This window comes from Panulirus ornatus, chromosome 3, assembly GCF_036320965.1.
Source record: "Panulirus ornatus isolate Po-2019 chromosome 3, ASM3632096v1, whole genome shotgun sequence".
Lineage (NCBI taxonomy): Eukaryota > Metazoa > Arthropoda > Malacostraca > Decapoda > Palinuridae > Panulirus > Panulirus ornatus.
The window spans coordinates 66,765,837-66,785,218 of record NC_092226.1 but is presented as its reverse complement, the minus strand read 5'-3'; the positions used below and the strand labels follow the sequence as shown (position 1 = coordinate 66,785,218).

The window sequence follows — 19,382 nt, the reverse complement described above, 5'->3', positions numbered from 1 at the left end:
GCTACATACAAATCCATTTGCTTTTCTAAGTATTTCTCACATACATTCTTCAAAGCAAACACCTGATCCACACATCCTCTACCACTTCTGAAACCACACTGCTCTTCCCCAATCTGATGCTCTGTACATGGGCATGTATGTATATACATATGTATGTGGGTTGGTTGGGTCATTCTTTCGTCTGTTTCCTTGCGCTGCTTCGCTAACACAGGAGACAGCGACTAAGTATGATAAGTAATTAAATAGGTGTGTATATGTGTGTGTGTAGGTGTTTATGTATATGCATGTGTATGTGGGTGGGTTAGGCCATTCTTTTGTCTGTTTCCTTGCGCTTCCTCGCTAACGTGGAAGATAGCAACAAAGTATGATAAATGATATGATTTATTTAATTATTATTCTTTGTCGCTGTCTCCCGCGTTAACAAGGTAGTGCCAGGAAACAGACGAAAGAATGGCCCAACCCACCCACATACACATGTATATACATACACGTCCACCCACGCACATATACATACCTATACATATATATACATACACAGACATATACATATATACACATGTACATAATACATACCTGCTGCCTTTATTCATTCCCGTCGCCACCCTGCCACACATGAAATGACACCCCCCTCCCCCCACACACATGCGAGGTAGCGCTAGGAAAAGACAACAAAGGTCACATTCATTCACACTCAGTCTCTAGCTGTCATGTATAATGCACAGAAACCACAGCTCCCTTTCCTCATCCAGGCCCCACAAAACTTTCCATGGTTTACCCCAGATGCTTCACATGCCCTGGTTCAATCCATTGACAGCACATCAACCCTGGTATACCACATCATTCGAATTAACTCTATTCATTGCAAGCCTTTCATCCTCCTGCATGTTCAGGCCCCGATCGCTCAAAATCTTTTTCACTCCATCCTTCCACCTCCAATTTGGTCTCCCACTTCTCCTCGTTCCCTCCACCTCTGACACATACATCCTCTTTGTCAATCTTTCCTCCCTCATTCTCTCCATATGACCAAACCTTTTCAATACACCCTCTTCTGCTCTCTCAACCATGCTCTTTTTATTACCACACATCTCTCTTACCCTTTCATTACTTACTCGATCAAACACCACATATTGTCCTTAAACATCTCATTTCCAACACATCCACCCACCTCCGCACAACTCTATCTATATCCCACGCATCGCAACCATATAACATTGTAGGAAGCACCATTCCTTCAATCATACCCATTTTTGCTCTGAGATGACGTTTTTGCCTTCCACGCATTCTGCAATGCTCCCAGAACCTTCGCCTCCTCCCCCACCCTGACTCACTTCCGCTTCCATGGTTCCATCTGCTGCCAAACCCACTCCCAGATATCTAAAACACTTCACTTCCTCCAGTTTTCCTCCATTCAAACTTACCCCCCAATTTACTTGTCCCTCAATCTTACTGAACCTAATAACCTTGCTCTTATTCACATTTACTTTCAACTTTCTTCTTTCACACACTTTACCAAACTCAGTCACCAACTTTTGCAGTTTCTTACCCAAATCAGCCACTAGTGCTGTATCATCAGCGAATAACAGACTCACTTCCCTAGCCCTCTCATCCACCATAGATTGCATACTTACCCCTCTCTCCAAAACTTGCATTTTCTCCCTAACAACCCCATCCATAAACAAATTAAACAACCATGGAAACGTCACACACCCCAGCTGCAAACTGACATTTACTGGGAACCAGTCACTTTCCTCTCTTCCTACTCGTACACATGCCTTACATCCTTGATAAAAACTTTTGACTGCTTCTAGCAACTTACCTCCCACACCATGTACTTTGAATTGATACCTTCCACAAAGCATCTCTATCAACTCTATCATATGCCTTCTCCAGATCCATAAATGCTGCATACAAATCCATCTGTTTTTCTAAGTATTTCTCACATACATTCTTCAAAGCAAACACCTGATTCACACATCCTCTACCCCTTCTGAAACCACACTGCTCTTCCCCAATCTGATGCTCTGTACATTCCTTGACCCTCTCAATCAATACCCTCCCATATAATTCCCAGGCATACTCAACAAACTTATACCTGTATAATTTGAACACTCACCCTTATCCCCTTTGCCTTTGTACAGTGGCACTATGCATACATTCCACCAATCCTCAAGCACTTCACCATGAACCATACATACATTAAATATCCTTACCAACCAGTCAACAATACAGTCACCCCCTTTTTTAATAAATTCCACTGCAGTACCATCCAAACCCACCGCCTTGCTGGTTTCATCTTCCGCAAAGCTTTCACTAACTCCTTTGTTTACCAAACCATTCTCCCTGACCCTCTCGCTTTACACACCACCTTGACCAAAACACCCTATATCTACCACTTTGTCATCAGACACATTCAACAAACCTTCAAAATACTTTCTCCATCTCCTCACTTCACCACTACTTGTTATTACCTCCCCATTAACCCCCTTCACCAATGTTCCCATTTGTTCTCTTGTTTTATGGAGTTTATTTACCTCCTTCAAAACATCTTTTTATTCTTACTAGAATTTAATGATACTCTCTCACCCCAACTCTCATTTGTCCTGTTTTTAACCTCTTGCACCTTTCTCTTGACCTCCTGCCTCTTTCCTCTATACATCTCCCAGTCATTCGCACTACTTCCCTGTAAAAATCGTCCAAACGCCTTTGTCTTCTCTTTCACTAACAATCTTACTTCTTCATCCCACCACTCACTACCCTTTCTAATCTTCCCTCCTCCCACCTTTCTCATGCCACAGGCATCTTTTGTGCAAGCCATCACTGCTTGCCTAAATACATCCCATTCCTCCCCCACTCCCCTTACATCATTTGCTCTCACCTTTTTTCATTCTGCACTCAATCTCTCCATGTACTTACTCACACAAGTCTCCTTCCCAAGCTCATTTCTCTCATTACTCTCTTCACCCTAACATTCTCACTTCTTTTCTGAAAACCTCTACAAATCTTCACCTTTGCCTCCATAAGATAATGATCTGACATTCCTCCAGTTGCCCCTCTCACCACATTAACATCCAAGTCTCTCTTTTTTGCACCTATCAATTAACATGTAATCCAGTAATGCTCTCTAGCCATCTATCCTACTTACATATGTATACTTATGTATATCTTTCTTTTTAAACTAAGTATTCCCAATCACCAGTCCTTTTTCAGCACACAAATCTACAAGCTCTTCACCATTTCCATTTACATCACTGAACTTCCCATGTACACCATTTATACCCTCAACTACCACATTACTCACCTTTGCATTCAAATCACCCATCACTATAACCCGGTCTCGTGCATCAAAGCTGCTAACACACTCAGCTGCTCCCAAAACACTTGCCTCATGATCTTTCTTCTCATGCTCAGGTGCATAGGCACCAATAATCACCTATCTCTCTCCATCCACTTTCAGTTTTACCCATATCAATCTAGAGTGTACTTTCTCACACTCTATCACATACTCCCATAACTCCTGCTTCATGAGTGGTGCGACTCCTTCCTTTGCTCTTGTCCTCTCACCAACCCCTGACTTTACTCCCAAAACATTCCCAAACCACTCTTTCCCTTTACCCTTGAGGTTTGTTTTACTCAGCCAAAACATTTAGACTCCTTTCCTCAAACATACTACCTATCTCTCCTTGTTTCTCATCTTGGTTACATCCACACACATTTAGACACCCCAATCTGATCCTTTGAGGAGGATGAGCACTCCCCGCATGACTCCTCCTGTTTCCCTTTTTAGAAAGTTAAAATACAATGAGAGGAGGGTTTCTTGTCCCCCCGCTCCCGTCCCCTTTAGTTGCCTTCTACGACACGCTGGGAATGCGTGGGAAGTATTCTTTCTCCCCTATCCCCGTGGAATGTCATAATATAGTTCAATATGATATAATGATTCTGATGTAGTGTGGGCACATGAATTTCATACATTTTTTTCATTATGAGATTAGCTGGTGTGATATAATGTGAGGCCAACTGGTCATGTGAAGTGGGATGCATATGTTGTGCATGCTACATTGCCCACCAAGTCAGGTCTCTCTTAGCATTCAAAAGATGAGGATGCCTTGTTTGCCTCTCAGATAATTCTGCATTGTTTTCCACTTGAACCAACCACAATGACAGCAGTTTTTTTTCCTGCTTTACCAAGGAAACTGTCATGTATGATGGATCAAAACCAGAGTCCCACAGACAATATTTTCATCTTGCTTGTCCTTTCCTATGATATCTATATGGTATGACTTCTAAACTCCCCTCCTTTGATTTCTCTGTTTCTCTCTATTCTCCAATGCATGATTTTATCTTTAGCCAATCCATTCCAGTAATTGTCGAAGGAGTGGCTTCCCACTCCTATTCTATCAACAGTGGTGTTCTTAAGGGTTCTGTCTAACTGCTACCTCTCCTCTCTGCAAATGATCTTTCTTCTACTTGTAACCCAATTCACTCGTATATTGATAATTCTGCTTTACATATTTCAGCTCACTTTTCTTCCCCTCAACCCTTTAAAACACATTCTCTTTCTTGTACTGATCACATTTCCTCTCTTATTTTAGAGCTCTGTGGCATCTTGTAGTGAAGTTTTTTTTTTTTTTTTTTTTTTTTTTTTATACTTTGTCGCTGTCTCCCGCGTTTGCGAGGTAGCGCGAGGAAACAGACGAAAGAAATGGCCCAACCCCCATACACACGTACATACACACGTCCACACACGCAAATATACATACCTACACAGCTTTCCATGGTTTACCCCAGACGCTTCACATGCCTTGATTCAATCCACTGACAGCACGTCAACCCCTGTATACCACATCGCTCCAATTCACTCTATTCCTTGCCCTCCTTTCACCCTCCTGCATGTTCAGGCCCCGATCACACAAAATCTTTTTCACTCCATCTTTCCACCTCCAATTTGGTCTCCCTCTTCTCCTCGTTCCCTCCACCTCCGACACATATATCCTCTTGGTCAATCTTTCCTCACTCATTCTCTCCATGTGCCCAAACCATTTCAAAACACCCTCTTCTGCTCTCTCAACCACGCTCTTTTTATTTCCACACATCTCTCTTACCCTTACGTTACTTACTCGATCAAACCACCTCACACCACACATTGTCCTCAAACATCTCATTTCCAGCACATCCATCCTCCTGCGCACAACTCTATCGATAGCCCACGCCTCGCAACCATACAACATTGTTGGAACCACTATTCCTTCAAACATACCCATTTTTGCTTTCCGAGATAATGTTCTCGACTTCCACACATTTTTCAAGGCTCCCAAAATTTTCGCCCCCTCCCCCACCCTATGATCCACTTCCGCTTCCATGGTTCCATCCGCTGACAGATCCACTCCCAGATATCTAAAACACTTCACTTCCTCCAGTTTTTCTCCATTCAAACTCACCTCCCAATTGACTTGACCCTCAACCCTACTGTACCTAATAACCTTGCTCTTATTCACATTTACTCTTAACTTTCTTCTTCCACACACTTTACCAAACTCAGTCACCAGCTTCTGCAGTTTCTCACATGAATCAGCCACCAGCGCTGTATCATCAGCGAACAACAACTGACTCACTTCCCAAGCTCTCTCATCCCCAACAGACTTCATACTTGCCCCTCTTTCCAGGACTCTTGCATTTACCTCCCTAACAACCCCATCCATAAACAAATTAAACAACCATGGAGACATCACACACCCCTGCCGCAAACCTACATTCACTGAGAACCAATCACTTTCCTCTCTTCCTACACGTACACATGCCTTACATCCTCGATAAAAACTTTTCACTGCTTCTAACAACTTGCCTCCCACACCATATATTCTTAATACCTTCCACAGAGCATCTCTATCAACTCTATCATATGCCTTCTCCAGATCCATAAATGCTACATACAAATCCATTTGCTTTTCTAAGTATTTCTCACATACATTCTTCAATGCAAACACCTGATCCACACATCCTCTACCACTTCTGAAACCGCACTGCTCTTCCCCAATCTGATGCTCTGTACATGCCTTCACCCTCTCAATCAATACCCTCCCATATAGTTTACCAGGAATACTCAACAAACTTATACCTCTGTAATTTGAGCACTCACTCTTATCCCCTTTGCCTTTGTACAATGGCACTATGCACGCATTTCGCCAATCCTCAGGCACCTCACCATGAGTCATACATACATTAAATAACCTTACCAACCAGTCAACAATACAGTCACCCCCTTTTTTAATAAATTCCACTGCAATACCATCCAAACCTGCTGCCTTGCCGGCTTTCATCTTCCGCAAAGCTTTTACTACCTCTTCTCTGTTTACCAAATCATTTTCCCTAACCCTCTCACTTTGCACACCACCTCGACCAAAACACCCTATATCTGCCACTCTGTCATCAGACACATTCAACAAACCTTCAAAATACTCACTTGTAGTGAAGTATTAACCTTATTAAATTTGATAGGGCTAAAATGTACTTTCTCTCAAATCTCTTAAGATTTATTTGTTTCCCTTTGTTAAGTTTCTGAATGCCACAGTTCAGCCCTGTCATAATGTAAATACTTGTCATAACCAATCCTTCAATCTCTCCTGGAAATGCCGCATAATCAACATAAGAATGTCTCCTCAAAAGCTAGGAGTGTAACTGTAATGTAGTTATTTTTTTGAGAGTGGTAGTTTCATATCTACAAGCTCTTTTTGCCTTGATAAGGAATACTGCTCACTCATCTGGGGTGGCTTATCCTCCACCTTTCTGTTACTGTGAGTAGAGTCAAAAGCCTTTCATCTCATTAATTTTCTGGGCATCATCTCTGCAACTTTCCCCCACTGTATGCCAAAGTAAAAATTAATCTTGTAAACTGTCTGTCTTTGTTCACAGCCTTAAGGTTTGGACCCATGGTGACTGGCCTTTCAAGGATTGGCAATAATGCCTCTTTCTTCCTTAGAATGGCTGAATTTTTGAAAATTTTTCTTTTACTTTTTTCTTTCACCCAAGATGGCCATGATGGAGCATGTTTTGACCTTGCTATGTCAGTCACTGAAATAGAAAAAAAATGTTGCCTTGGTTCAGCCCATTGATAATACATCACACCTTGTATATAACAGCTCTCCAGTCTGTTGTATATTATACATGGCTCATATCCTGTTCAATGTTCAGGTCTCATTACCTCAAAGCTTTCAGTCCATCCTTCCATCTCCTTCTCAGCCTATCTTTCACCCTTGCTCCCTCCACTTGTAACATAACATCAGTACATCCTGATCAGCCTTCTCACTCAAACTTGGCTTACAACCATGCCTGCACATTTGCTGCACCATATGGCAAAATCTTGTGGGTGTGTAGGTAGATATGCTGTTCTTCCTTAAGCAATCAAGCCACTTCACACCACATATCATCCTCAGGCATTTCTTGTCTAACATATTCACCCCCATCCATTCTTGTGCACCTACAGCCCAAGCCTTATATCCATACAATGCTCTCGGGACTGTTATTCAATAGGACATACCCATCTTTACCCTGCAGACATTGACCTCTCCTTCCACATTTCTCTCTGCATCCAGGATATTACCCACTATCCCACCCTATGATTTACTTCACGCTTCATAGTTCAGTCTACTGACAAATCCAGTCCCGGTATCTGGACCACTCCACTTCTTCCAAGTCCCCCATTCAAAGCTACTCTTAAAGCATCATGTCTTATCTCCCTGCAGCACCATGAAATGGTTAGTTTTGGCACAGAAACAATAGTAGCATATAGTATGCAGTGTGATGTGTATGACTTTGTCCATAAGTTAATTTTTTCTCCGTACTTGTGAACTATTTTCTGCATCAGTGTGGCAGTGCCAGGAACAGGAGAAGAAATAGCCTCTCACTCTCATCCAAACTTTGTTATGTGTGATATGCTAAAACCAAAGCCTCCTCCGCACAACCAGAACCCACAGACCTTTCCATGGTTTCCACCAACTGCTTTATGTATCCTGGTTCAGCCCAGTTACAACTTGTCATTATTAAGATTAAATCATTATCAAATCTTTTCAGCAAATGTCATGACTATGTTGCCTTTTCAGTATACTTTGTGTACATAGAGTTCTTAGGGTTCTTTTACAAAATACCTTACATGATATATCTGTATTGTGTATTGATATACCATGCTTCTGCTATGTGTGAAACTATTCATATCATTTACCAGTGCTTACAGCCTTGAATATATCATCTATTTCAGTACAGCAGAAGGAACAGGGATGTTCAGAAGACAGATGATGTGTAACTATGTATTCTCTCTCCATAACTTTTGTGCATGTGAAAGACAAATGGTGTATTTGTATCCATATTATCAAGTAATGAAATATCTTTTATTCACAGAAACCCCACATGTTAGTGCTCGCATGGTTACAGATCTGGTACTGACAGTCCTTGACCGAAGCCGACCCTATTTGCTGGAAAACTTTGCTGGAGACATCATTCAGATTACACAAAGATATCTCCTGCGCTTTCCTCAGTATTATTTAGAATTGTCAGCGACAAAGTGGAGAGGTGAGAGTGAATGATAACGGGATCAGATCAGATAAATATGTTCTTGTTCTGTACATGATAGAAAACTGTTTTGTTCTTAATATTTATGTTTGAAATATATGTATGTAATTATTATTCACGTATGATATTTAAGAAAGTAGTCTCACTTTGAATTAAAGTAACAAATTTCTTTATGTAATTTTTTTCATCATGAGATTACTTATAGTGCTTGTGGATTGTGAGAGACGGGTGAGCAGTTTTTAATGCGTGGGTTTCGTGAGTGTTTATAAAGGAGTTTGGATGCTAAGGATGTTGAGGTGGATTTTTCTTCCTTTTTTGTTGGTGATTAATGTCTGTGGTTGTTAGTACCTAGTGATTATTCTGAGTCTCCTATTTTATGTGGCTAGTAGTTTTCTTATGTTTGCTTGTGTAGTAGTGAGTAGGCTGCCACCGACCATTGAGGTGTATTACCACCACTACCTGCCTGGATATTGGAAGGGTTAATGATGACTGTGTAGTGAGCCAGCACTTCACTGGCTGTCAAGTTGCACTCCTCTGACCCAGATAGCTGTCTTTTCTGTCTTCCTCACCCATATGTAAACTGCTGGCATTCTGTCCACAAACAATCTCTCCTTGTCACATTTAACACTTGACACTTAACTCACACAGCTCATTTTTCGTGACTCAAATTTTTTTTGCATTGAACACTATGTGTTAGCCCTGCCCTTTGACAGAATTGTAGGAGCTGTAGATAGAAATAGTAAGTATAAACATTAGGCAGGAGCATTTGGTAGTAACTTTAGTAGTACCTAGAAACATTAGGTAGAAGCATTATGTAGAAATAGTAGGTTGGAACATGGGAAGGTCCATTAGGTAGACACAATAGGTAATAGTAGTCAGTAGGAACATTAGGTAGTTGCCTCTGGAAACTGCGCAAAGGTTGCCCTCTGCCAGTGACCTGTTAAAGCAGAGGCACAAAAGGCTAAGAAGAGGTGCTCGTGTTCACCAGTTATGTAGACTTTTTCCTTGGTCACCTCCATGAGGGAGTTCCCAGAGGGAACAGGAGCCCAAGATGTAGATAGACAGCTTTTGTAAGATTGGATAGCTAGGTAAGTGTGGAATTGTTCAGGGTGGAGAAGATTAATTTTTCATAAGGATAATTTTGGATAATTTTTTTCTCTGAAACTGGTGCCAGTAAGTGTTCTTGGGGTGCTTGTACTTTTAGGGCTGTTGTGTTGATGTTTGTCGTGTGTGAACATCATGTGTGCCGTATACAATAACTAGTTTGGTTGATGTTTTGTTGAGTGAAAGTGGTTGAATCATTTAAGGATGTAAGTTGGATTCATATCTGTCAGGGCAAAGGATAATAAGTTTGGATTTCTGTTGGGATGCAAACATTCTGGTTTGAGTGAATTTCTGCCTAGTGTTCTTGTGTGTTGTCGTATTGCATGTTTGTTTTGCATCAGGGTGCTTTGATATCATTAGATATTTTTGTTAGTTCACGCCACTCATAATAACTTGATTCCAGTATTCTCATAATATTGAGATTTATTTAAATGGTACATAAGGTGTATGTACATCTTTTAAGGAATTTGACTGAATATTTTTTCTATTTTTCCACTATTGTATTTGGCCTTATAATCATCTGAGAGAGCATTTGGGGATGGGGTGATAAAACACTATTGTATCACCATTGAATGAGATGTATCCTTGAGTAGTCACCTCCACTTTAATTTATCTTAAAGCATAAGAGGCCAGCAGATGCCTATTTATTAGACTCAAGAGCTTCCTATCCAGGTCTGTGATGGTATAGTATCATGGAGATAAGGTGGTGCCAAGAGAGAGAGAGAGAGAGAGAGACCTCAGAAAACGGGTCTCCTTAACAGGCGAACTCCAGTGCCACTTGTTAGCCTCCAGTGCCTCATCCTTAATAAGCCACTGGCAGAGGGCAACTCTTGCACACTGTTTCCAGGGGCACCTGAACTTGTACTTCTGCCTCTCTATCAAAATTTTATGCCTAATGTTCCAGCTTACTACAGCTACCAAATGCTTTTGCTTAATGCTCCTAACAGCTACTTCTACCAAGTGTTTCTACCTAATGCTCGTACTTAATGTTCTTGCGTATTACAAGTATCAATTGTTCTTAACATATTGCCAAAAGCCTGGACTAATGTATAGTGCTCACTGCAGGAAAATTTAGTTATGAGGAATGAGTTATGTAAGTTAGGTGTTGTCAAGTGTTATGTGTGAAAGAAGTGATTTTATGTTTGTGGACAGAATGCCAACAGTCCACCTGTGGGTGAGACAGAAAGGAAAAAGAATGAAAGCTCAGTTATTGTGTTAAATTGCATAAAACTTTCTGTTCAATCCCACCCTGCAAAAATATGTTGAATCAGTGTTAGAAAGTGTTTTTAAATACCAGGAGTAGACATGACAGCAAATGGAACCATGGAAGTGTCATAGGATGGGTGAGAAGAGGAAGGTTCTGGGAGCACAGACGACTGTATTTAAAGTAGAGGTCATTGTCAGGGAGGGTAAAGTTGAGTATGTTTGAAGGTATGGTATCCCTAACAGTGTTACATGGATATGAAGCATGGGCTATACCTAAGGGTGTGCAGATGAGAGGTGGATGTGTTGGAAATGAAATGCTTGAGGACAATATATGCTGTGAGGTGGTATGGACAGGAATTAGTGAAAATTATTGGGGAAGAGGAAAAGAGATATGTGCAATTCTTCTATTACCTAGAGTACGGGAGTGTGTTACAAAGCATGGGTGGAATGGATCAGGAATAGTGTGTATGAAAGTAAAGATTGGGATTGTGAAATATGCATGGGTATGTGTATAGCCGCCTATGAATATGAAGACTGTACAAGGTAAGGATGAAATGTACCCTTTCTGGAGGAATTGAGTAACTGTATAAAGAGTTTTGAGAATGAAAGAAACAAGGTCATATTGGAAGATGTGAATGTGGGATGTGATGGAATTGGTGAGATAGTAAATGGGTAGTGCCTGGAGTAAATGACAATGGAAGCTATCTTGTGGATATTTGTGCTGAGAGAGGCTTAGTCCTTGTGAATACCTTTCTTCAGCACAAGATTACCCACAGATATTTATGGACAAGGAATGATGGAAGAGAAGAGCGAAAGGCTTGGATTGACTCTGTGGCAGTGGACGAAAGATTGAGAAAGACTATGCTGGATGCTAGAGTTATGAGAGGATTCTTTGGAAAACTACCATTTGGCAGTTTTATGGGATGAGGATCAGGGAGAAGTGGAGGTGTGGTGTAAAGAAGAATGGAGAAGTAAAAGTGTTGGCAAATGAGAAGATGAATCAGGAAAAATACAGGGAGTAGTATGAAAGAAAGGTAACAGTGAAAGTTTAGATGAAAGAGCAGTGAATGTAGGAATGAGTCAAGTGAATGAGGTGTTTAAAGTGTTTAGAGAAATACTGATAAAGGTTGTAGAATCAGTAGTTGGATATAAGGTAGTGAGATACAGGAAAAAAAAGGGCACTGCATGGTGGACAGAAGAGATTTGAAATGCTGTGTAAGATAAGAAAAGGGCATACGATAGATTGCTTAGTGGGAATGTACTAGTGGAAGTTTAGCAAAGGAGGAAGGAAGAATACAAATTGTGTAAGTGGAATGTTAAGAAGCTGATACAGGAAAGCAAAGAAAGATTAGAGGAAGATTCTGGAAGAAAGTTGTGAAAGTTTTGGGATATGAAACTATACTGGAAGTAGGTGAAAAAGGAAAGAGGTAGATGTAAGAGTGGAAATGCTGATGTGAGAAGCAAGGAAGGGAATTGCTAAATCAAAAAGAGGAGGTGAGAGGAAGATGGAAGGAGCATTTTGAACTGATGAATGTGGGAGAAGGGAAGGCAGCATTTGTTACATGCATAGGTATAGAGGAGGGAAGGAAGAGGATGCAAATGCAGATTCCTATAGCAAAGAGGGAGGTAAGAAGGGCAGTAATGAGGTTGAAGTTGGGAAAGGGACATGAAGTGAATGGGATTATGGCTGAAATGCTGAAGTATGGAGGAGTAAGTGTGGTAGAGTAGATGCATCTTATATGAAATTTTGTATGGAAACTGAAGGTTGTGCCTAAGGATTGGATGGAAGCTATTATTGTTCCTTTATTCAAAGGAAAAAGTGCCAAGGATGTATATAGCAATTTTTTTTTTTTTTTTTTTTTTTTTTTTTTTATACTTTGTCGCTGTCTCCCGCGTTTGCGAGGTAGCGCAAGGAAACAGACGAAAGAAATGGCCCAACCCCCCCCCCCATACACATGTACATACACACGTCCACACACGCAAATATACATACCTACACAGCTTTCCATGGTTTACCCCAGACGCTTCACATGCCTTGCTTCAATCCACTGACAGCACGTCAACCCCTGTATACCACACGACTCCAATTCACTCTATTTCTTGCCCTCCTTTCACCCTCCTGCATGTTCAGGCCCCTAGCAATTGTAGGGGAATAAGTATGTTAAGTATACCAGGAAAATTATGCAAGAATATTAATTGACAGAGTGATGGAAGTGGCTGAATGCAGAATCTTTGAATAGTAGGAGGGTTTTAGGAAAGGCAAGGGATATGTGGATCAGATTTTTATAGTAAAGATGACCGTAGAAAAGTATTTAGCGAAAGATAAGGAGTTGTATGCAGTTTTTATGAATCTGGAGAAAGTGTATGACAGAGTCGAGTGGATTGCTTTGCAACTTGCCTCCCACACCATATATTCTTAATACCTTCCACAGAGCATCTCTATCAACTCTTATCATATGCCTTCTTCAAATCCATTGTATAGGAGGAAAATTGTTGGATGATGTAAAAGCCTTCTAAAGAGTTGAAAATGTGTGTGTAAGAGTGGGTGCAAAGTTGAGTGAAAGTTTTGGGATACATGTAGGTGTGAGGTAGGGCTGTGTGATGTCACTGTGGCTTTTAGATATAAATATGGATGAAGTGATAAGAGAGATGAAAGCAAAACAAGGATAAAAGGGGTGCAGATATTGAGTTTGCCAGAGATATGGTGGTTAGTAGCAAGCCTGTTTGTGGAGAGTGAAGAGGAGTTGCAGAAGGTTGTGTGTTTTTATATGTCTAAGTGTAGGAGGTTGAAGGTAAATGCAATTAAAAGTATAGATTTTGTAAAACCATATAGAGTGAAGGAAGAAAGTGTAATGAATTGTGCTGTGGGTATGGGGAGAAAAAGACTGGAAGAAATGAGGGAATTTAAGTCTCTAAGAGCTGTCTTGGTTAATTGTGGTGATATGGAAGGAGAGATAAGGGAGAGAGCAGTACAGGGTAGAAGTTTCATTGGGTCCCGTAATAGAATGCTGAAGGGTAGTGGTGAACCGAATTGGAATGATGTGGTATACTGGGGTCGACGTGCTGTCAGTGGATTGAACATCTGGGTAAACCATGGAAAGGTCTGTGAGGCCTGAATGTGGATAGGGAGCTGTAGTTTCAGTGCATTACACATGACAGCTAGCTTTTGGAAAAGTAAAAACTGGAAGGGAGGATTTCCAGCCCCCTGCTCCCTCCCCTTTTAGTTGCCTTTTATGACACGCAGGGAATATGTGTATGTGAGTGAATGGGCCATTCTTTGTCTGTTTCCTGGCATTACCTCGCTGACACAGGAGATAGTGATCAAGTATGATAGATATGAATAGAATAGAGATGTAAGTATGGAAGTGAAGAGAGGATTAAGGGACAGCATAGTCCTCCCAACCCCAACCTATGCAGTGGAAGCATAGGCATGGAATGAGGCACAGAGGTCAAGAATCCAGGCTGTAGAAATGAGCTATTTGAGAAGAGCATGTGGTGTGACTAGATGGAACGAAGAAAGAAATGAAAGGGTGTATGAGAGATGTGGCATGGCAAGGAATGTGAAGGGAATGAATTCTGGAGTGGTAGAATGGGTGAAATGTAATACTTTGAGGTGGTTTGGGCATGTGGAAAGAATGCAAGACTGGGAGTTTCAGAGAGAGTGTATGATAGTACAGTTAAAGGAGTTGGTGTGAGTGGAAGATGACCTGTGACATTGGTGAATAGGGTGGAGGAATACTGGAGGGAGAGAAATAGAGGAAGAATGCTTGGAATGGTGTATGGGAGGGAGGCATTAAGGAGAGGGATAAATGGAGACTTGCCATGGCCACCCCTTGATGGGAGTAGGTGTCAGAGATATAGATAGATACGTTTAAGTAATAAAAGGGTTAGAGAGTTGTGTGACATTAAAATCAAGTGTTGTCAAGAGAACTGAAGAGGGTGTGCTGAAATGGTTTTGTCATATGAAGAGAATGAGCAAGATGTTAAAGAGGATACTGTACATGTTTCAGAAGCAGAGGGAACAAAGAGAAGGGATGGACCAAACTGGAAATGTAGCGAGGGAATGAAAAAGATTTTGAGTGATCAGGGCCTGAACATGCAGGAGGGTGAAAGATGGGCATGGGGTAGTGAGAATTGCAACAGTTTGATATGCAGGAGTCAACATGCTGTCACTGGACTGAACTGGGGCATGTGAAGTGGCTAAGATAAACCATGAAAAGGTCTCTGGGGCCTGTTTGTGGATAGGGAGCTGTGGTTTCTGTGCATTGCACATGACTAGGGAATAGGTGTGAGCATGTGGCTTTTCTTTATCTGTGCCTGGTGCTACCTCACTAATATGGAAAATGGCGATCATGTTTGAAAAACAAATTTTAAAAAGGTCAGGATTGATGTCTAACTGGTGTTGAAAACTAATTGGGTTTGCAATTTGATCAGCATTGGGTATACAACAACACATAAACAACATATCCACAATGATACCACTGTATGTATAATGGGTCTGGGAGAGCAGCAAGGAGCACATGGCTTGTACCAGAATACCTAGGGTATCCTGTAAAAACATACATGAGACAGATTTTTTTATGAAAATTGGGGGGTCATCTTATGCATGAAATTAAACTTTGAGTATATACAGTAAGTATACTTCTGTAGTTTAAGAAAATTAGCAATATTGATGTTAACACAGCTTTAGCAAGAACATAAGCAACATTAATATTAACACAGCATGAGATAGATTTTATGAAAACTCAAGTATCGGATAGATTGTGCAAAATACTGAAGACTTTTATTTCTGCAGATGTTTTGAAAATGTGCATATGGGTGTATGAAAATGATCTCCCCAATACTGATGCTGTGAGTGCCATTGAAGTTCTGGAAGGCATTGTTAAGTGTTGCAGAGTACGGGGACACCAATATCAAAAATTTAACCCCTTTTTGGTTTTACGACCTTTACCATCATTCCTCAAGAAGGCTCTCACAGACAGCAAACTGTCTTCCCGCTATGGTCTTCAGTCTAACATATTAAGTCTTCTGCTCACCTTTACTAAGGCTGTAAGTTTCATGTTGTAGTTTTTAGCCCTTTTCATTGCAATCAGATTTCTAAAATTAATCTTTCTTTTCTTTTAAACTATTCGCCATTTCCCATGTTAGCGAGGTAGCGTTAAGAACAGAGGACTGGGCCTTTTTTGGAATATCCTCACCTGGCCCCCTCTGTTCCTTCTTTTGGAAAAAAAAAAAAAAAAACGAGGGGAGGATTTCCAGCCCCCCGCTCCCTCCCCTTTTAGTCGCCTTCTACGACACGCAGGGAATACGTGGGAAGTATTCTTAATCCCCTATCTCCAGGGATATTAATAATTACCAAAAATGATTATCAGAAAAGTATTATTCCAGTACTTGGAAAACTTTCTTCAGTGAAATATTTTACTTGGGAGCTATTATTAAATTTGAAATAACTCAAACTGCCATTTGTTCAGGAAGAGTTTTACATAAAACCCCTTTCATGCATCCCTCTCATACTGAGCACCTGATTGCCAGTTTAGAATTACTTCTTTATACGTATGGGAGGGAGCTCTACACTTATGGGACCTTACCTCTCCACTGTCCATTTTTTCATACTTTTTACATATGGTGAGGGAGCTCTAGACTTATAGTGCCTTACCTCCTAACTGTACATTTTTTCATACAGACTTCTGAATTTTCCCCTGCCACATGCATTCATCTAGTCTTTTTTTAGATTGTTTTACAAATGCATAGTTGTGTTAAGAAACTTTTCCACACCTTGGCACTTGTCTTGAATTGTTCCATCTTATACCCACTGGTTTTGGAATTTCATTAGGTTTCATTGATATAGTCTTTGTCAGCATTATCATTTTCCACAAAGAATTAAAACTTTGTTATCAAATCCCTCAATCCTGCTTACCTTTGTTGTGATGCACTTGTTTATAATCTTTTTGGCAACATAATCCCAGATGCAATCCTTCATTAAGATCTTCAGTCGCCTCTGACCACTCACTCTGTACAAATAGATCCTGTCATTCTCCTTTCCCTATCCACATTTTGACTCTAAGTCAGTGCATCTTGCTTCAAGGACTAATTCTTGTGGCTAGGGAGTGTGAGAACTTAGCATTGCTTGGGAACATAAATGCTTATTCATTCTTGATGGTGGAAGAAGATGGTACATTTCTTGCAGAAATAGGAATATAGAAACAGTGCTGGAGCTTTAGCAATCATTAAATAGTAATACAGACTCATGCATTGTAAGAGAGCATCTATACTTGTGTATTATTGAATATTCTGTGGCCAGGAACACCTGTTTAAGTAATTGAACTAAAAAAGAATACTGTAAAATACTGCCTTTATGTACAAACAATTTATTTGTTTACCAGTTGGCGAGTGAATGGCGATACATCTTGTGCAGTGTTGGTGAAGAAACATTTATGCCTGTCTTAACCATGTGGGAGGATCGTCCATCTTCTCGACAGACGCATTGGCTTGAGTACGTCAATTTACAGATCTTGATACACCATCCACAGAAAGGTAGGAACCAGCTTTTATTGATTGACCACTTTTATTGATTTGACCAGTATCATTTCTATGGAGTGTTCCTTCATAATGATCTCTATCAGTATCGGAGACTTTCCCTATGCTCTAACAGCTTGTTCTCTTAATCACAGAGCATGTAGGATTTACATGTTTGTTGCTTTTTTTCATTTCTTAGTGCATCATATAATGCTTAGGCAGGGAAAGGTAGTTTATAGGTTGTCTGTAGTTTATACTCATTATGCTTATATGCTTCGGTGAATAAGCAGCTCATGTGACAGTTCTTTTCGAGACAGGAGTTTGAGTATCTTGTATTTGAATCTCAATGGAAATATACAAAAAAGATGCACTGTAAACATTTTGCATCCATGAAATTGAGAGTTTGGTTACAGACTGGATAATGGAATATAAGACATCATAGTTGTGAGGAGAGGGTTAGGGAAAATGATTTGGTAAACAGAGAAGAGGTAGTAAAATCTTTGCGGAAGATGAAAGCCGGCAAGGCAGCAGGTTTGGATGGTATTGCTGTGGAATTTATTAAAAAAGGGGGTGACTGTATTGTTGACTGGTTGGTAAGGTTATTTAATGTATGTATGACTCATGGTGAGGTGCCTGAGGATTGGCGGAATGCGTGCATAGTGCCATTGTACAAAGGCAAAGGGGATAAGAGTGAGTGCTCAAATTACAGAGGTATAAGTTTGTTGAGTATTCCTGGTAAATTATATGGGAGGGTATTGATTGAGAGGGTGAAGGCATGTACAGAGCATCAGATTGGGGAAGAGCAGTGTGGTTTCAGAAGTGGTAGAGGATGTGTGGATCAGGTGTTTGCTTTGAATAATGTATGTGAGAAATACTTAGAAAAGCAAATGGATTTGTATGTAGCATTTATGGATCTGGAGAAGGCATATGATAGAGTTGATAGAGATGCTCTGTGGAAGGTATTAAGAATATATGGTGTGGGAGGCAAGTTGTTAGAAGCAGTGAAAAGTTTTTATCGAGGATGTAAGGCATGTGTACGTGTAGGAAGAGAGGAAAGTGATTGGTTCTCAGTGAATGTAGGTTTGCGGCAGGGGTGTGTGATGTCTCCATGGTTGTTTAATTTGTTTATGGATGGGGTTGTTAGGGAGGTAAATGCAAGAGTCTTGGAAAGAGGGGCAAGTATGAAGTCTGTTGGGGATGAGAGAGCTTGGGAAGTGAGTCAGTTGTTGTTCGCTGATGATACAGCGCTGGTGGCGGATTCATGTGAGAAACTGCAGAAGCTGGTGACTGAGTTTGGTAAAGTGTGTGGAAGAAGAAAGTTAAGAGTAAATGTGAATAAGAGCAAGGTTATTAGGTACAGTAGGGTTGAGGGTCAAGTCAATTGGGAGGTGAGTTTGTATGGTGAAAAACTGGAGGAAGTGAAGTGTTTTAGATATCTGGGAGTGGATCTGTCAGCGGATGGAACCATGGAAGCGGAAGTGGATCATAGGGTGGGGGAGGGGGCGAAAATTTTGGGAGCCTTGAAAAATGTGTGGAAGTCGAGAACATTATCCCGGAAAGCAAAAATGGGTATGTTTGAAGGAATAGTAGTTCCAACAATGTTGTATGGTTGCGAGGCGTGGGCTATGGATAGAGTTGTGCGCAGGAGGATGGATGTGCTGGAAATGAGATGTTTGAGGATAATGTGTGGTGTGAGGTGGTTTGATCGAGTAAGTAACGTAAGGGTAAGAGAGATGTGTGGAAATAAAAAGAGCGTGGTTGAGAGAGCAGAAGAGGGTGTTTTAAAATGGTTTGGGCACATGGAGAGAATGAGTGAGGAAAGATTGACCAAGAGGATATATGTGTCGGAGGTGGAGGGAACGAGGAGAAGAGGGAGACCAAATTGGAGGTGGAAAGATGGAGTGAAAAAGATTTTGTGTGATCGGGGCCTGAACATGCAGGAGGGTGAAATTTGCCAAAGGTTTCTTGTCTTTTTTTTTTATAAACCTGCTTCCTGT

General features: G+C 40.8%; 1 protein-coding gene across 1 annotated transcript in view; it reads left to right on the top strand.

Moving 5' to 3' along the window:
• tefu (Serine/threonine-protein kinase tefu) overlaps positions 1–19,382 on the top strand; it is a 307,455-nt gene that overhangs the window by 19,468 nt on the left and 268,605 nt on the right. Inside the window, exons 6-8 of the mRNA XM_071688722.1 lie at positions 8,389–8,559; positions 15,665–15,918; positions 17,253–17,403. Of these exons, the coding sequence (XP_071544823.1) occupies positions 8,389–8,559; positions 15,665–15,918; positions 17,253–17,403 (576 nt within the window). The remainder of the gene's footprint in view (positions 1–8,388; positions 8,560–15,664; positions 15,919–17,252; positions 17,404–19,382) is intronic.